We start from the raw sequence: 19,717 nt of genomic DNA, 5'->3' as shown, positions 1-19,717 counted from the left end.
CATACTAAGAGTGGCAACCAAATGGGTGTATGAATTGAAGAGCCATAGATGGCTTTCCCAAAGGGCTTCACTGAAGTTAAGGAAGAACAATGCAAGGTTCAAGAACAACTAGTGAGAAAAAATCCATTAAATTAATGACAATGGACAAATTATCAAAGGCCAAGTGATTCAAGGAATCAATGTGGGGTTGAGTAAGGTGACCAAAGATGATCCAAATGAATAAATGATTTTCCCTTAAAATCATCACAGTCATAGAAGTACTCTTTAGGGATGTTTGTTTGCCCATGAATACACAAGTTTAATGGGTGTCCCACCAAGCTTGATCCAACACTAAATCCCTCTCATTCCAAAAACAAAGCCCAGAGGTACCAAATGAACCCCAATTATGCCAAGTGGATGAAAGATAAAATAGACCAACTAAAACTACAAGTTTGTGTTGACTACTAGAAGTTGAATGAGCAAACCATTAAAGACACATTTCCCCTATCGTGCATAGACACCATTCTAGACAAAGTGGCTTGGCCACAAAATGTACTCATTCATTGACAAGTATAGCAAGTACAATCAAATAGCTCTGACCAAAAAGGATCGAGAGAAGATGAACCTCATCACCAAATGGGGGGCATACTGAATAAAATAATGCCATTTGGGTTTAAGAATACACCGGCCATGTTTTAGTGCTTTATGTTGGAAACATTCTAGGTAGTAGGAATACATCAATGAATTTGTTGCCATATTCCTAGATGGCTTCTCTATCTATAGCACAAAGCAAGTGCACATGGAGTGCCTCTGAAAAGGTATTTTCAAAAATGTAGGGAGACAAGGATTTCTCTTAAGCCATGCAAGTGTGTGTGACAAGGATTTCTCTTAAGCCATATAAGTGTGTGTGTTTTGTGTTCTCAAGGTTGTTGCTAGATCACACAATATCATGACAAAGCTCAAAGATAGATGCCATTAAAGAAAGATGAAAGATCAAAGAAAAATCAAGCAAGTGCAATCCTTTGTGGGATACTTCAATTTCTATCAATGACACATTCAAAAGTTTGTAGGTATTGTTGAACCACTCCACCAATTGACAAGCGGGGTGGACACAAAGTTTGAATGGAGTGACAAATGTAACAAAGCATTCAAGACACTCTAGGAAATGGTGATCAAGGCACTGATCCTATATAATCTTGATTAGAACGTGATTTTTCATGTGCATGTTGATGCATCAAGGATGGTAATGGGATCCATTTTGGCTCAGCACAAAGGAAACTTTAATTTCCCAACCTATTATACCAGCTAAATGTTTTCTAAACTCCTCAATGACAACAAGAAGCCCTGGGAATGCCCTAGCCCTAAGGGATTCTCATGTATATATTCATGCTTATAATCAATATAATGTAGTGTATAATTGTTGGTAAGCTGAAAGGAAAGCAAAGAGTGGACACAAACTCAGAATATTTGCATTACTTGCATTTTTTTGGAATGAAGAAGAGTGAGGTCCTTAAGTAGGCACCTCATACATGCTCACTGACATCATTGATGTCTTCAGAGCTCCACAATCATCTCCTCAATCTACTCCTAGATTCTCTCAATCATCCTATGTGGCTCTCCACCACCTAACTGTGCTTGTGGGCACCTAACTGTGCCTCTAGCGCTCACACATAGAAACCAAGGTGTGCTCGAGGCATACACCTTGAGATATCCCATCAAACCCCCCCTCAAGGGAATGTCTCAGGCTATGTCAAGGATACATCTAGTCTCATAGTTTCTCATGCCATCTCATGGTGGTCAACTATGGCTAGGTTCTCATGCTAGCAAGGGTTCCCTTGGGTGTAAGGTAAACAAAAAGGGATACAAAAAAACCTTCCAATTGTTATCTCCCCTGCATGTACATGCACACAATGTCTGCAGGAGGTACCATGGAGCAAAACATACACATGGCCTACATCATAAGGTGACCAGAGGTGTTTATAAAACACACAAAAACACAATAGTTTATTTCATTCATTTTGGAGGACTATCCAGGCTGAGTACCTTGACATAAAAAGAGAGATCTGGAGCATACATAGAGATGATTTAAAATGCATAATCTTCATGGGATGCCTCATCTTGTGGAGGCAAAATATCCATGTCAAGGCAAGGTCTTACCACATGGGCAGTGTCTAGTGCCTTATAAGATGGTACTATGATAGAACAAGTGGATCTGAAAATCATATCCTTCAAGAGAACAATTATCTTGTCATCTCCATAGTTGTGTAGAGAAGCATATCTTAGGTATCTGACCTTCATCTTTTTCTTGTACTTGGAGTCAAATAAAAGTGCCATGAGAGGGTAGATCTCTGGCTTTGTAGTTGCTTCCTTTTTGGCAACCATTGTTTTGGCGATCTTCAACAAGGAAGTCAGGTTGACATTTTCATCCTTTGTAGCATAACAAGACATTGTTTTATGTTTTGGCTTTTCACATATTTTGCATAAGCAAGCCATGAGAGGGTCTAACCCAGGTATTGGGCAGTGTCTTCTCTCTTACAAGGCTTAGAATAACAACTGAAATGCTTCAAAATATAAGCATTTAATGTAGCAAAGTCTTGTGACCAAATTTCAAACAATGATGCTTCTTCTTACATGCTTCATAGAAGTGGCTAAAACGAATACTTTCCAATCAAAACCAGGTCTAGGAATTCAAAAAAAAACTGAAGCCACACTTGTACTGAAGTTATTGAAAGTTTCAAAAAACCAGAAATGCTAGAGTAGCATTTTATGTAGCATCATCTTCAAAAACTTGTCCAAAACTGTCAAAACCAAAAGGCTAAACTTGGAGGGCTTGTAGTTCACTCTTCAAAGCAAGGAAAAGAGGGCTTTCTGAAGCAAAAGAAAGCTCATATACCAGAGAGGGTCCAACACAGAGGTTGGACAAAATGGTGTGCACTTTTGCCCGGGGAAGTTGCTACAGTCTGAACCTGAGTTTTGGCGATTTCTCCTTCGTTACTGAACCAAATGACCTAAAAAATGGCTCAAAATCTTTGTCTTGAGATCGCCCATCTACTCCTAAGAGGGCTCAGGCAATGGCGGAGCAAGTAATGGCCGAGCAGGCAGGGAGTATTGAGCAATAGAAGAAATTCGTTGTTTGGAGAATGGCAGCCAACAGAGACATTTTTTTCTCAATTACTTGTAGGTGGAAGTTCGCCCATACTAGAGGAGTTTCCAGCTCAGAGGGTTTGGGCAATGGTCGTTTGTAGGCGGAGAACCAAGCTCTCAAAGATTTTGGGAAGAAGGAGGAAAATGGAGAAGAAGAAGATGAAGAAGAAGATGATGATGTGGCAGAAATGGGCTCAAGGGGGATCAAAGGGCTCTGATACCATGTTGGTAAGCTGAAAGGAAAGCAAAGAGTGGACACAAACTCAGAATACTTGCATTACTTGCATTGTTTTGGAATGAAGAAGAGTAAGGTCCTTAAGTAGGCACCTCATACATGCTCACTGACATCACTGATGACTTCAGAGCTCCACAATCATCTCCTCAATGTGCTCCTAGATTCTCTCAATCATCCTATGTGGCTCTCCACCACCTAACTGTGCTTGTGGGCACCTAACTATGCCTCTAGCACTCACACATAGAAATTAAGGTGTGCCTGAGGCATACACCTTGAGATATCCTATCAATAATTACCTTTCTTGTGCATTCCACTCTCTCCCCTAATCCTCCAACACATGGTCACTCAACACTACGATGTACAAAGATTAGAGGATAACTAGAACCTATGGAAAGGGAACTTATGGGGGGTCCATTGAGGTCTTTGATCCCATGGATATCAGTCATCACCATTGGGTAAAATTCAAATTTGTAATTTGAAAAATACCTAGAAATTGCTTGAATGATTTTGTGGGGGGAAAAAAAAAGGTAAACAATTGATACCACATCATATTTTTTATAGAGTCTGCCACATTATTATTCAATATTCATATGAATAACCTTTTTGTACTAATAATATAATCACATGATTTTTTTCAATTAGTCACAATAGCCTTTATTATATATTGCTCAAAGTCCAAAGTAGATTGGTTATCTTGCAATAACTAAGCAAAAGATATCAAAGTGGCAAGATCAAAGAAGTAAGATCTTTTAGATTGCTCAAGCAATTGTGAAGGTCTGAAATAAGATAGAATCTTATGTGTTAGTTTGTTTAAGTTCTTAGGGGCTCTTGTGTGTTCTAAATTTGAGTGTTTATGCTATATTATTTTACAATTTAAATAAGATTTATTTTGTGAATGAACACTATGTGAAAGATCATTATAAGTATTTTTAAGGAAATATATATTCTTACACTTGTACATGTGAATAAATGAAACTTATATGATCTGCATGTGCATGTGCTGACTATTTTAAATAAAATCATTCTTACATGTGCTTGTAAAAGGATTTGATAAACTTTTCCTTGTCCTAAATAAAATCATTCTTACATGTATGCATGTGAATCAATGAATACTTTAGAAAAATGACATTCTTACATGGGTGCTTTTGAATGAATACATTAGTTTTTCACTTATGCTTGTGAAAGAAATTGATATTATTTTCCTTGTGCATGTAAATGAATAAAATCATTCTTACTTATGCATGTGTGATGTTATCTTATTTTTTCATATCAATGAATGAATGTCATTGTTTCAAATAAAATTCACACCTATGTAAATAAATTTAACATTTTTTGACATAGGTAGATTGAATAATTGTAGTGTGAAAAATACATTTGTGTGTCCATGTGTGCGCATATGCACGTGTGCAAATCCATGTTTTCACATATGTTTATTAAAGAATCTCTGTTTTTCTAAAGCTCTTGGTAAATATTTTCTTATTTATATTTTTGTAGTGGCAAAGTTTAAGAATGGTGTGGCATAAGATATGGTCATATGTGACTGTGTTGAGAAAATATTTGAATCAATATCATTTGTATAATGTAAACACGGTGGTCATAAATTCATTGGTGGTGCTATAACATAAAATAACATTTCTCAGCATTTGTCTCAAATGTTGAATCTTGATATATATCCCCCATTTGATGTCACTGCTTTGTAAGTCATTCAAAAGATGATCAGGGTGGTAGATCCTTATTCATTGAGGACCGATTCACAGATTATGTTTTCATTCAAATGGATGATAATTTTGATTTTGGGGAAGCATCGGTGCCCTTCCCCCCTCGTGGTGACATGTGGATTTATTGGGGACTTAGTCCCACATATAATTAGGAGGCCATGGTGGCCTTTAATATGTGGCAAGAGAAAGACCCTCCATAATATACCTCTTAGACTTTTGGAGACTTTGAGAGGTGAAATGTGGTTACGAGACAAGTATTTGGACCTTTGCACATGCATCCATCGATAACATGTGGCTCCCTAACATGGTATCAAAGTATGTAGACTATGTGTTTGTGATTCTCATAGCTAACACCTAGCATTTGCTCAAACTATCAAGAAAAACGATCATGTCCACATGCAATTGATACATGGTTCAAACTACTCTTGCTAATGGGGCAAAACGTGGAGTGGTGGAAAGTCCTTGTTATTGATGGGCGATCATGTAACTATATGTAATCATGACCTATTGATGTGAGTTGACCAGAATATACCCACTCATGCTTTGGAAGTGGGGGATGTTTGGGAGACATTCATGGCCTTAACCCTTATGGTGACATGTGAATTTGTTGAGGTCTTAGTCCCTCCTATGGTTTGGAGGCTATAGTGGCTTTGAATATATGGCCGAGAAAATGGCCCTCTAGAGTATCCCTCCTAGGACTTTTTGGGGATCTAAGAGGTGATAGCATGGCTATGGGATGCACATCAGGTCCCCCACATCTAGCACATCAATTGATGACACATGGGCCCTTTTGACAGCTCTAATATTCAAGTCAAAGGATCTTTCCAAAGCAAGGTGTAAACTTGCTCATGCAAAAAGGCAGTACAAGTTGAGTTAGCATTTTTTGATGCCATAGGCCACAAGCATCTTCTTAAGAATAGAAAAAAGGGGGCTCAATCATCTCCCATTCATCCATGGAAGATGGCTTTCTTGGATAGAAAGTGTATGAGGTGCACTTAAGATGGACTATGGCCTTTGTAAAAGTAGTATGTTAATGCTGGAATTAAATAATCCTTGATTCTATTCCCACATATGGTTGTACTTTTGCTTTTGATGAATGCACTATGTGTATTACAACTTGGAAAACCATGTTTTTTGAAATTACAAAAACTTATCTCAAAGACATTGTTTAAATATATGAGTGATTGATTTCCAAGGTTGGTGGATGTGAGAATGTTATTGAATAAGCAAAAAAAAACATACTTTCATTATCTCAAAATTACAAAAGGAATGTATATAGGTTGTAAAATTCTAATGAACATAATTAAGCTACTTTTCTAAGTCTAAGTGGGTTTGTTGTTATTGTATCATGATCAATGGGACCAATCTCGAAGGTTCCTCAACTCTCTTTCCCTAGTAAAACTCTTTGTTCTCCTATAATGGCTCATGACTTGGTGCATAATTCAACTCTGCTTCCAAGAATCTTGGTCCTAAATTACATGTAGCCTCCATTTCTCCACACAAGGAGTTACTTTTTTTATGCTTCTAAAAAAAAAATATTGATCCTAAAGCAAAAACTTCACATTTGTGTATTGTGTATCATTCATTTATGGTGGATCATCCATTGATGGATTTACCTCCTCCATTATCTTTTTTAAAGTGTTGAAACAAGGCATTCATATGCATGAATAAGGTGCCAATATTAATCAAAAAAGAAATTAACAACTAGAAGAGAAATTAAAAATTATGAGACATAATTGAATTTTATTAAGACTTATAAATTAAAAATGTGCTTAAATTGAATTTATTAAGACTTATAAATTAAAATGTGCTCAAACTAAAATTTTAGTGTGACTGAAAATTTGAAAAGTGCGCATATTTAAGTTACACTTCAAGGCTTATAATTTAAACAATACTCAACATATAAAGCATGATACTTTTAAATTAAGACAAGGCATGGGACTTATAAATCCAAAAAATTGATCATTGATTAACAATTTAACGAATGATGGACCATAAAGTACTAAAATTCAAACTATAAACGTGATCAAATATATTAACATTGGCCTATATACAAGAAATATCATTTTTCTATCTTCTACGCTTATGTTATCTTAGTTGTCATTGAGGGAGTAGAGCGCCACAATTGACAGAAGCGCAAAAGAAGCTCTCACGTTTCACCCCCTCACTTGATTGAGGACTTCTCTAGTGATGCCCTCACAAGCATTATAGAGGCCAATCGTCTGCTAAAGTTTGTGCAGCTGCCATGGAAGGAGGTCTATGATGAGGATCTTATGGAGGAGATCCTTGACTTCTATGATGATGAAGACCACAGCCTCATCACTATGTCAGGATCAGCTCAGACTTGTTGGAGCGCAGATGCCAAGCAGTGTGATGCCTACTTTGAAGACGGGAGTTACTCATCATAAGGCTGGCAATAAAAGCTTGAAGAACACCTATAGATTCCTATCCTAGTTCATCAGATTGAAGAAGAGTGCAGGGTACGTATCGACGAGGCAATATGTGGCTTAGGTGGTCACTTCAGTGGAGGATCAACTGGTGGTAGGCTGGTTCTTCATCTTCAAAAAGGCATTCGTGGACTAGCTACAAGCGATGAACCGAGTTCATACCTACTACAAACTTGGCCACATGTATGCATGCTATAGCACATCTAGTGTCGAGACGGATGCCCTGGCCGTATACATTACCCTTTTTAGGTAGAGTGGGGCCATTGGGAGTGTAGAACGATGAGCAAGAACCAGGCAACCAAGTGGATAGCAAGGGTCGGGTGATCAAGGAGAAGAGCATGCTAACCAAGAAACTGAGCAGAAGACACATAAGGAACAAGACGAGGATGATCAAGAGCAAGAAGAGAAGACCACCGGGTAGAATGCGGGTGAGAAGACCAAGGGCTAGAGGGGAACAACATTAAGGACACCTCCGAACCAAAACAAAGTACCCTAGAGGGGAATACTACTAAGGGCACCTTTGAAGGGCCAAAGCAAGAGAATCCAAAGGGGAACATCTAAAAGGCACCTCCGAGAACAATGAAATGGAGGGCGATATGACATCCGAGCAATGGGACAATGAAGTCATGCTCTGGGAGCAGAGGGAAGTTCGAACAGAATGTGATGCCGAGGATTCATAAAAGACCAACCAAGAGAAAGTTGCCTCGTCATTGGCCCCAATTACTCTGCCTCCACCTCCTTTGCCTCTTGAGACCCTCACCCATGTGGAGCCACTTCCCTTAGACCCTCTCCTTACAAAGAATGATCATCAGGATCAGTCTGCCATCGAGAACCAATGGTAGGTGTTAAGGGCAAACATGGTGCATGCGGCGTAGGCCTTGAACTTTCTAGCCAATCACTGGATCCCTCCCTAGGTACCAGAACACAAATTATTTCTACAAATGTAGTACCAAGAGGAGGTAACCCAATTTTTTGAGGAGCAAACTGCCAACCTGCACCGAGCTGAGGAAGATATGTCAGTAGAATGCAAGTCACTACAAGAGCAGCTAGAAGGCAAGACCGCAATCTATGAAGAGTTGCTTCAGACCCACTCACAAGTGTAGGACCATCACAATGAATTGAAGATGAACTTTGGCAACCTACAATGTGAAGTGGAATGATTAAAGGCAATCTCGAGCAAGGCCCAAGAAAATGTCATGACGATTGCCAAGAAGAACGTGAAGATGCAGATGCCTTACTGTGTTTGCAACAAAAGACCTTGGAGGCTCGATAGTAGCAGGTACCTCGGGCCCAACTTGATGCCTTGGAATAGGACAATGCGCACCTAAGGGAGGATGCTGCAAAAGGCCATGAACTGAAGGAGGAGACTGCATTCTGCAAGAGATAGTAATGTTTGCCCACCCCCCCCAACTCTATGCACCAAGGCATTTTGAAACCCGTGCAGTTGGTAATAAGGGCATTCAAATATTTTTCCCAAGGAACGTGCTCAATGCCTACATAACATCTTTAAAATTGAGCGCAAATTGATTCTTGCCAGAGTATGCCAATTGCCGAAGTCAGCTATGCCCGAGCTACCCACCTACTATGGTGATCTTTTGCGAGAGCATGTGAAACTAATCAGTAGCCATGTGAGGGAAGACCAAGTCCATGCGTGACAATATACACGACCTATTAAAGGATCCCGAGGTGAAGTGGCAAGAGCTGGTTAGCCAAGTCTGAAGCATGGATGATGGATTGGCTCACCAACCTTGAGCGGCCTCTTATAGATACTAGTGAAATTTATCCTTGGCCACTAAGGGGGCTTTGTTTTAAAGCCAAGCCACCATGTTCTCCTCCCTGCACTTCTACCACAGACAAGGCTGGTTCATCCCAATGACTAGTCTGTCCTCAAATTCCCCTCCATTGAAGGCATTGTCAACAACCACGAGGCTTCAATCTTGGAGCTTCCACGTCGACCATCTCTGCTATTTCATCAGGACATGACCAAGGGTAGCCAAGGTGAGATGTTAGCCCCCGTGTTAGGCTAACATGGAGTCACGCTTGGTCAGCCGTATCGATCTCGATTGGAAGCGGTGGAGTTGGACGAGCACTAGTTTTGTAGCGGAGGTGCAGTTGATCACAGTGTCATGACCAATCAGCAGATGGAGGTTGGTGCACCAAGTGCAAACTCTTTTGGAAGGCGGTTCCTTAGGTAGTGTTATGGTTGTACTAGGAAGAGAGGAGAACAAGAGAGCAGTGTGTAGAGTTCTCTTCCTCTGACTTGAGTTTACTAGGATAGGGAGTGTTCACTACAAGCCAACCTGGCTTGGTTGTAATCAAGATGGTTTGATTCAATAGAAGTGAGTGATTTATTGTCTATTCAAATTTGTTGTTTTATACTCCATTGTCTAAGTGTTTGAAGTGTGTACACGACTCAATATTCTCCCATAATTACACAGTTTTCCTACAGTAGCTAACCCCAACCTCCAAGTGTTTTTATATGTAGGCACCTATTTTGCACCCGAGCACGTTCACCTTAGGACTACAAGAGTGAGCATCTTCACCAAGTGCAGCACCGGGTTGGATTGTCATCGAGCACCTCTACGTTAATCGGGTGAGGGAGCCAGAGCATCAACAGAACCATCGAGAACAAGAGTTATCAAAGAGTACAAGCTTGCAAAGAAAGGACACCATTGATAGAAAGCAAGAATGAAGCAAGCTACAATGGATGAGGCTAATGCTATAGTAGATGTGTGTAAGAAATGAACAATAGCGAATAAAGTTTTGCTATTCTTTTAGAAATAGAAAATCGGAATGGACTCAGTAACTAGAAATGATATCTTCCAAAAGGATCACTTTTCATCCTTGTGTCAAGCATTTGTACAACCCATCTTTGGCCTAGATTCTCTTGTCACCATTATAGTCATTGTTACACTAGTGTGGATGAGGAAGTTCTAGTCATCACTATCAAAATAAAAGGTTTGATTGTGAATGGTGGCTCAAGAGTCAACATTATCTCGGAAGCCATGGTCAAGTTGCTGAAGCTCAAAAACTTGAAGCCTCCTTCATTCTGGATATATGGCTGATTAGCTACTAGTAAAGACCAAAGGAAGGCTCTCGATGTAGTCATTATATAATAAGTTTGATTGTCATTTCATTAGCCTACCCATTGCTGATGGGTAGACTCTGGCTAAAAAGTGCCAAGGTGTTGAGATCATGACAATCAAGCTTGGGGATTTCGAGTTGCAAATTCCAACTAATCAAAGCAAGGTGTTGAGCACCTACCGACCCAAGGACTTGGAGCTAAAAGATCAATTTCCTCAGGATGTTGAGTCTTGGATTGTGGGGAAATTTGACATCTTTTATATTGCTACCAACCTTAAAGAATAGATGAAAGATGAAAAGTTGGCTAAACGGCAACATTTGTACCCCGATATTTCATCGACGATGTGGCCGGTGAATGAGAGCTAGCCAAGCCTAAGATAACAATCACGCAGCTTGGTTCTAAACACTTGATGCCTAAACCAACTCAAGAGCTCAACCTACGTACAATACAATGAGGCATGTACTGTTGTCATAATTACTCATCTATTTGATGATCAACTTTTAGCTATCAAGAGTCAATACAAATATGTGTTTGCATGGAGCTACACTTACGTGCAGGGAGTTCCTCCAAGAATTTTTTGGCATCAAATTCCATTGCTACCAGATGCTAAGCTACGAATCTACAAATGACAAAAAGTGAGATAGGGGAGAAGAGCATAATGCTCTGATGCCATGTTACAAATCGAGAAGGAGAGTGCTCAATGGAGGAAGAAGCTCACAAATGGGAAGAGAGAATAGAATTGTGAACCACACAAAGAGAGATAAGCCAACACAAGATGGCAATAGCTATTAGACTTATTAAATGGAAGGCTACAATGTGATCCGAAACTCCTTCAAGACTTTTTGGGTGTATATTTTCAATATCAACAAGATGTCATTCTCATTTCTTGATACCTAGCCCTTAGAATCTATCCTTGTTCGATTCTTTGTTGGTTTAGCAATGAGGCACAATGAACAAATCTTTATTCATGAGTGGTTACATATATAGGCAGCTGCCTCCATGTTGGTAGATCCCAGATCCACGATCATCTCCATGATTATCTCAATCAGTCACCTCCTATGATCACTCACACATCACACTAACTTGACATACCTAACTGCCAAGTCACTAGAACCTTCTAGCACACCTACACTCACACACTCCTTGCATAGGACTCCAAGCCCATAGGCATATACACACACACCAATTTGCCCCTTCATTCCCCCACACAAATTGATGACCTCATCCCTCAACAATAGTACATGGGATGCTCCATGGCTTGCCCACCATCATGTGGCAACACATATGGCCCCAACCTGTGACTCACCCTTAGGATTCTTGGTTTACAACTGGGAGATAGACAATGACTATGTATGAAAAGCCCAATGAGTCCAACAAGGAAAGAATCTCAAAAGACTAACAATTATTTAAGGATGGACTATCCATGGTAGAGAACCATTATTGACCTCACATACACATAACTTAGAAAACATATGGATCCTCACCCTTGTCAGAATTGACTTGGGTGTTGTAAGTAGTGAGAGCTTTGACATTCTCTAGTTCTTCTTCTTCTTCTTCTATCTTTGCTTCTTCAACAAGATTGGCTAAATATCTCTTCTTTGCATAACATTCTTTTCCAAAGTGTCCAGGTTTGCCACAAAAGTTACACTTCATTTTGCTCTTTCCCTTGAAGTTGCTTTTGGCCAAATATGTCCCTTCTTTGTAATATGCTTCTTCTTTGTATCACTTCTTTGTTTGATCTTTCTTTCCTCTTCCAAGAGGGATGCTTCAATTTCCTGTATAGTCACTTAAATTAATGCAGGCCCAAAATATTGTTGCAGGATTGTCTAAGTTCAAGGTTGCAGAAATGCATAAGCTATGTGAAGCCTGTCAATTTGGAAAACAGGTAAGGAAACCATTTCCTAGACATGTTCAAGAGAGTAAGAGGCCATTGGAATTAATCCACTCTAATGTGTGGACTACTAAAGCTGCATCTATTGGAGGCTGTCATTATTTTGTCACTTTTATTGATGACTACAACAGAAAAGTTTGGGTGTATTTTATGAAAAAGAAAAGTGAAGTGTTTGGGCATTTCAAAGCTTTTAAAGCTATGGTTGAAAAAGAAACAGGCTTGCAAATAAAATGCCTAAGGTCATATGGAGGGGGAGAGTACCTCTCAAATGAGTTTACAAGGTTCCTACAGGAGCATGGCATAAAGCAGCAATATTCATGCAGTCATACCCCATAGCAAAATGGACTTGCAGAAAGGAAAAACAGGCATATTGGAGAGGTATCTTGTGCCATGCTTAATGAAAAAGTCCTGCCAGATTATTATTGGGCTGAAGAAGTTGCTATAGCAGTCTACATAATGAAGAAGACTCCCACTGCAGCAATACATGGCATGACGCCAGAGGAGATGTATAGGAAACCATATATTTCTCATTTGAAAGTTTTTGGTTGCATAGCCTATGTTCATGTGCCAGATGAGTTGAGATCCAAGTTGGATCCAAAAGCTGAGAAGTACATCTTTATTGGTTATTCTCTGTAGTAGAAAGGGTATAGATGCTATAACCCTTCTACTGATAAGTTTACAGTGAGCAGAGATGTTTTGGATGAGATGAGCAGCTGGTATAAACCAGTAAATGTGATTGGTGATGTAGATACACAAAATGGTACTACTGCACAGAATTCACAACAGCAATCACAAAATATTAGTGGACCTCTAGTGTCCTCTAGTAGTGGTTCACATATGGACAAACAGATTGAGATCAGGAGAATCTCGTCAAAGCAATGTAGATAGTGGTATGTAAGTATCACGAAAGGGAAAAGAGAAAGTAGATCAGCCAATGCTTGATGTGAATGCAGGTCACTCTTATGTGGATGGTGACTCCAGTGGCTGAGAACAGAGCCTTGATGATGAGTTGGGTATTCCTTCTATTGTTACACCTAGAGTAAGGAAGACAAAGGATGTTTTGAGAGCACCTAGTAGTGAGCCTATTTTATGCAGGTCTACCAGAGCTAGGTATCCTGTGGATAGGCTGAAATATGATGGATTTACAGCCATTCACTATGCTTGTATGGTCACAGTGATACATGGACCAGAACCCACTTCTTTTGAGCAAGCCATGGGAAAAGAAAAATGGGAGAAAGCCATGGATGAAGAAATGGATGCCTTGGAAGTAAATGCTACATGGGAATTGGTGCCTTTGCTTAAATACAAGAATGCAATTGGCTGCAAGTGGGTTTATAAGGTGAAGCACAATGCAGATGGTTCTGTGAACAAATACAAGGTAAGATTAGTTGTCAAGGGGTATGCACAGAGATATGGCATTGATTATGAAGAAACATTCAGTCCGGTTGCAAGGATGGCAACCGTAAGAGTAGTCATTGCTATGGCTGCATCAAAGAAATGGATTTTACATCAGATGGATGTAAAGAATGCCTTCTTGCATGGTGATTTGCAAGAAGAGGTCTATATGGAGCAGCCACCAGGTTATGTTTAGGCTGTTCATCCTAAGTTTGTTTGCAGGTTGAAGAAAGCCTTGTATGGCTTGAAGCAAGCACCCAGAGCATGGTTTGACAAGATAGGACAGTATCTTGTCACTATTGGCTTTCAGATTTCCAAGGCAGATTTCTCACTTTATGTGAGAAAAACAGAGAAAGGTATTATGCTACTTGTCATTTATGTTGATGATTTGATCATCACAGGTGATAGTGATGAAAATATCCTTCATGTGAAAATGCTATTGAAGCAGAAGTTTGAGATGAAGGATTTGGGAGAGCTGCGTTATTTCTTGGGCATTGAGGAGATGAGATCCACAAGTGGGATATGGCTCTTTCAGAGGCAGTATGAATTGGACATGCTGTCCAAATATGGGATGACAGGCTGTAAGCCTATTTCAGATCCTTTGGAGCAGAATGTGAAGTTGAGCGTAGATGCAAGTGAGCTTCTGGAAGACCCTACTATGTACAAATGCATAGTAGGAAGTTTGATTTATATGACTATTACCAGGCCAGATTTGAGCTATGATGTTGGGTTGGTAAGTCAGTTTATGCAGGCTCTAAGGAAACTGCATTTGGATGTGGCTAGATGCATACTGAGGTATGTGAAGTCCACATTGTAGTATGGACTATTTTATGAGACTGGGGTTCAGATACAATTGCATGGATACACTGATGCTAATTAGGGCTGGTAGTATTTTTGATAGACAATCTACCAGTGGATATGTGCTCTTTTGGGAGTGTCGCAGTCACTTGGAGTAGCAAGAAACAGCCTACAGTTGCCTGGTCAAGCACAGAGGCTGAGTACAGGGGTGCAGCAATGGCTGCATGTGAGGCAGCTTGGTTGCATAAGCTACTTTATGATATGCATCAGTCTATAGATGGGCCAGTTGTCATTTATTGTGACAACATGAGCAGTATACACTTGGCAAATAACCCAATCTATCATCCTAGAATAAAGCACATTGAGGTGCATTATCACTATGTGCAGGAGAAGGCTCTAGTAGGTTATCCTAATGCCTAGAAAGAGATTCTTTGAAGATTCCCTCTACATTCTCTCTTCTTCCCCAAATGGTGTTTTCTTCCACCTTCCTCCCATGAACTTCCTTAAGCTTATTCTCCTCCTACAAGCCACCATTGCTCCAGCCCTTTCAGGTGTAGATTCCCCTAGTTAGGGCACACTTCCACTTGAGAGGAATTGAAGGAATATTGCCTCTACAACCTGTGCTGAGACTCACTCCATCCCATGCCATTTTTGTTGATACAGCTTGCTGGAGCCACCATTTCAAAAATGGTCTAAGGTGCACTTAGGCAACCCTATGGGCTACCTTCTCATGAATTCTGAGGGCAAATGGTCAAGGGAATGAGGAGAAACTAAGGAAAAACCAGTCGGGTTTTGAAGAAGACATGTTTTTAGAGGTGGAGAAGATGCTGCTGCCCCTAGTGGTGTAAAGCTTCATTTGGTCTGAGACTTGTACTGAGTCTTCTACTTCCAAGTACCTTTGATTGTGCAGCAAATGCCCTCTGCTTGATGCTTTGTCGTGTGAGATAGCAATCCTCCAATGTTCCTATGTTCTCTGCAAGCATTTCTTGACTATTTTTTAAAATTGATGCTACACTAAATGCTAAGTTGATGCTTGAGGAGTTAAAATGCAAATCAAAGATTCAGAGATTCCTTTTTCAGTTCAGAGGATGTTATTTGGAGGTCAATTTATTGTGATTTCTTGACAACATGCCCAACTCTCAATCTTCTTCAAGTGCCAACAAGACTACAAAGATAAAGTACAAGGTAAAGAAGATCCTAGTTAAGAGGTTGTGGGAGAAGCGAACTAGTTATGCCTATGCCAAACAACTAGGATTTTCTGAATTCTTATCTTGCAATTTGCATCTATATGGTGAATGGGGATTTCTTTGTTCAGAAAGATTGATCTTTTGTAAAGGGATTAGACACTGCCATCATCAAATGGCCTCCAAACTCAAAATAGATAAGTTTGAAGGAGAGGGGTTTCATACTTGGCAAACAAAACTGAAGTTTATTCTCATGAAAAAGGGAATATGGAAGGTGGGTAATGGGAAAGAAACTAAACCTACAACTAGGGAAGGAGAAGCTTCATGGCTTCCTAAAGATGAAAAAGCACTAACTATTATTGCTCTTAGTTTGAGTGATTCTTTTATTCACCACATTGTTGGATGTGAGACTACTCATGCTGCATGGACTCATCTTGAGCATGTTTGTGGAGCACAAGGGAGATGCTCTAAGTTTAGATTGCTTATCAGGTTCTTTGACTTAAAATTGGATAGAGGAGAATTCATCTTTGTGAAGAGAGTGGGAGAGAAGGAAGGATCTCACTTGTGGCTTTCTCACATACACAATGGGGAAATATACACAAAGGTGGAGGCTGAAAACAGTTTTCCTCTTCTTAGTTTGTGAAAGCCAAAGGAACTCTCTCTATAAGTACAAAAGGAATAGGTGAACCCTATATGTGGGTCTCAAACCAAACTCAGCTAAATAAGGTGGTATACTAACTGAGCCACTAACTAGGGTACATAAAGATAGCTGTCATCCATCTATTTTTCATGGGCGGTGTACCAACCGCATCTGCAACTACCAAGTCGGTGACATAAATGCACAACAGTCACCCTGGCATATCATGAGTGGAGCTCGATATCTCAACACTCCCCCTCAAGCTCAATCCCAATTCCTGCACACCAAGCAGGTCTGTGAACTTGCATAGCTTCTCTGCACACCCAATGCCTTTGTGAATATGTCAGCTACCTGATCCTTTGTGCTGACATAAACTGACAAACTGCTCTTGATTAGGCTGGAGAGGCTGTTTCTCCGTTTCCAGTGGGGCGTGAAAATGCTTAGTGTGGGTAGCGAGAAAGTAGGGGCGAGATTGGGGAACAAGCCAAGCGTTGGCATTTCTAGAGCGCGCATTTCGCCAGACGCGCAAGAACGCATTCTTAAGGACTTCTAAGGGGCTTAGCACATGGGAAGAAATAGGATGGGAATGGGAAAAGGTGGTCCCAAGTGGTCCCATGCATATTTCTATCCTATTCCCATCCCACCATGTGCCAACAAAAAAAGAACTAGGGATGGGTTTAGGAGGAAGAGGACACATGGCATCATTTCATTTCATGTGTTTTAAGAGGTGGGGACCTTGTGGGGACAAGGACACATGTCATCCTTCCATGTTTTTGAATCCCTAAAAAAGGGGAACCCATTCTGGCTGCCAGGGTCTAGAGGCCATGGTCCAGGATGAGAGAAAAAGTGGCTACTCCCATTCTAAATCCATCCCGGAGTAATGATGACAAAAATAATCCCATCCTAAACCCATGCTAGCCCCATCCATGTGCTAAGGCCCTAGGCCTCACGAGTTGCTCTCTACCTGAAACGGGGTATTAATATAAGAATTCGCACCACCCTCGTCACACACGTGCACGTTGGGCAATACGGAAATCTTCATATAGTCTTCTCGCTAACCTGAGTGCGATCTTCCTACTTATTAGCTCAGATCTGCACACATAATGCACAGAAATCTGTGCCTCCCAGCATTTCACTCTCTCGATTTTCCATCTCCATCTTCTTGATCCATCGCCAGGCTCCTCCCTAGAGCTTCGCTATGGCTTTGATGACAGTTCTTGAGGCCGATTTGCGTGCCCTGTCCTTGGAGGCGAGGCGTAAGTACCCCGCTGTCAAGGATGCTGCTGAACATGCTATTTTGAAGGTGATCCTCGAACTTCTCAAATTCGCTATCTAGTGCTCGTTGTTTGGAGCTTCTCTTGGCAACGAAACCCGGCGGAATACTTGCATTAATTTAAGTGTTTGGTTTTTCTCCAATGCATTCACCCCAAGGAAACGACTTTACTAAGGCAAAAGGATCAAGTTCTTTTCCATATAACATACACGAGATCTCAAGGCGTAGATCAGAAGTTGAACTGCCGCCACAGTTCTGTGATATTATCAGTTGTAGTGCTGTAGACAGCATTTTTGAAGTCTCATATTCTAAAGGAATCGAATGCCCAAACGAAGGTGACTTCAATGATTGGTACTCCTTGCTAATTGTCCGATCTTTCCATTGTGCGCAGTTGCGATCGCTAACAGACCCGACTTTGTTAGCTCGAAGTGACGATATCGTGCGGATTTTTATTATGGCCTGTGAATGTAAGAATGTGAGGCTGAGCGTCATAAGCCTGGCTTGCTTGCAAAAGTGGATAGCTCATGGGGCGGTTCCGTCTATCGCGCTGCCAGAAATTCTTGTAACTCTGAAGGAGGTAATACCATCATTTCACGTAACATTTATCAACGATTTTATGAACACCCGCTTGTCCCCTGCGCTCTATGCTTTCAATATAAAGTTTTTTCGCAGGAAGAGAATTTATAAAGTTATGAAAATTCGAAACAGGAAATGTTTAAATTCCATGCTATACTGTGCTGTTGGTATGCAATCATCAGAATTAAATGATTTTACATAGTCTTTATTTCACAAATTTGAAGGTTGCTAGGTTAGCTGTAAAATAATTTAAAACTGATAATCGCATAAGGTATTGGAGGTATTTTTAAGAGCACTCTAAAAAATCGGAGGTATTTTAAGAGCATTACAAATTTTTGTAGCGATTGCCATGGTACACATTGATCAGCAGGGAGATGTCCTGTCTAATTGTAAGCATCATAAGAGCTTCTGCTCCGTTAGGCAACCTCAACTAGGATTTTGACTGCAAAGAGCGTTTGGAAGAATAAGTACATACATCTGAAGGAGGTCCACCACCTACCAGGACTCTACTGGTAATGTTTTATGGTATTGCACAACAAACGGAGATGCAAGGACTTTCAAAATTCCAGTGCAATGGCACATGAAGAAAATTGCATAATGAAAAGAGATACAAAGGTTCCAGAGCAATGGCACATCAAGAAAGAATATGTACGATTGCCTAAAATTGATCCCGCAAGCAGTATTCAACAACATATTGAAGTAAAAGTCAATGTCTTGGAAAATCAGCCAAATATTTCTCCAATGTGAGCGGGGACACAAGGGTCATCGCCATCAATATGTGACCGCTTGTCTGGTGAAGCGCTCATGTAGCGCCATGTGGGCATAATCATACAAATGCATCCAAGCATATATGATTTTATGAAGCTGAAGTAATCTTGCAGCTTTGTGATCTTCTCTAGTTTTTCTGGGATTTGAGTTGCCCTTGGGACTTTAGGCACGGTGAACTCAGCTTGATATCTGTCCTCCTGTCCACGTGCATCCTTTTGCTTGAGGGCATAGTGATGCAAATGCATCTCCAGTTTGACATCCTGAGATAGGGCACGATATTATTGAAGTATATTGGATAATGCGTCATGCAAGGTGTGCATCGGCGTGGTCCACATGGGCTATGACCTTGCTGAAATCATGTGGCAAAGTTCTCAAAATTGTGCTCGTATGCAGTGGATCGAAAGCATAAAAACCTCTCTTGAACATGCCTCTCAAATGCATTCACTCGTATTACTAGATGATTTTCATGAAATTCTTTTTTTTTTTTCAAGAAAGAGACTTTTATTAAGTAAGAGAAAAAACCCACCAGAGCAAGCTCAAAGCGGAATACATCTGGTAACCATGAGGATAAATAAACCCCCTCAAAA

The 19,717-nt window shown here is 40.4% G+C and overlaps 1 protein-coding gene across 1 annotated transcript in view; it reads left to right on the top strand.

The window, feature by feature from the left end:
- The first annotated feature begins 17,536 nt into the window (after positions 1 to 17,536).
- LOC147886702 (ARM repeat superfamily protein) overlaps positions 17,537 to 19,717 on the top strand; it is a 296,797-nt gene continuing 294,616 nt past the window's right edge. The window contains exons 1-2 of the mRNA XM_087395638.1: positions 17,537 to 17,816; positions 18,178 to 18,363. Of these exons, the coding sequence (XP_087251764.1) occupies positions 17,712 to 17,816; positions 18,178 to 18,363 (291 nt within the window). The 5' untranslated portion in view covers positions 17,537 to 17,711. The remainder of the gene's footprint in view (positions 17,817 to 18,177; positions 18,364 to 19,717) is intronic.

This window comes from Dipteris shenzhenensis, chromosome 24 (genome assembly GCF_047967505.1).
Source record: "Dipteris shenzhenensis isolate YYH24624 ecotype China chromosome 24, Dip_SZ_1.0, whole genome shotgun sequence".
Taxonomy (NCBI): domain Eukaryota; kingdom Viridiplantae; phylum Streptophyta; class Polypodiopsida; order Gleicheniales; family Dipteridaceae; genus Dipteris; species Dipteris shenzhenensis.
This window is presented reverse-complemented; position numbering and strand designations above follow the sequence as displayed.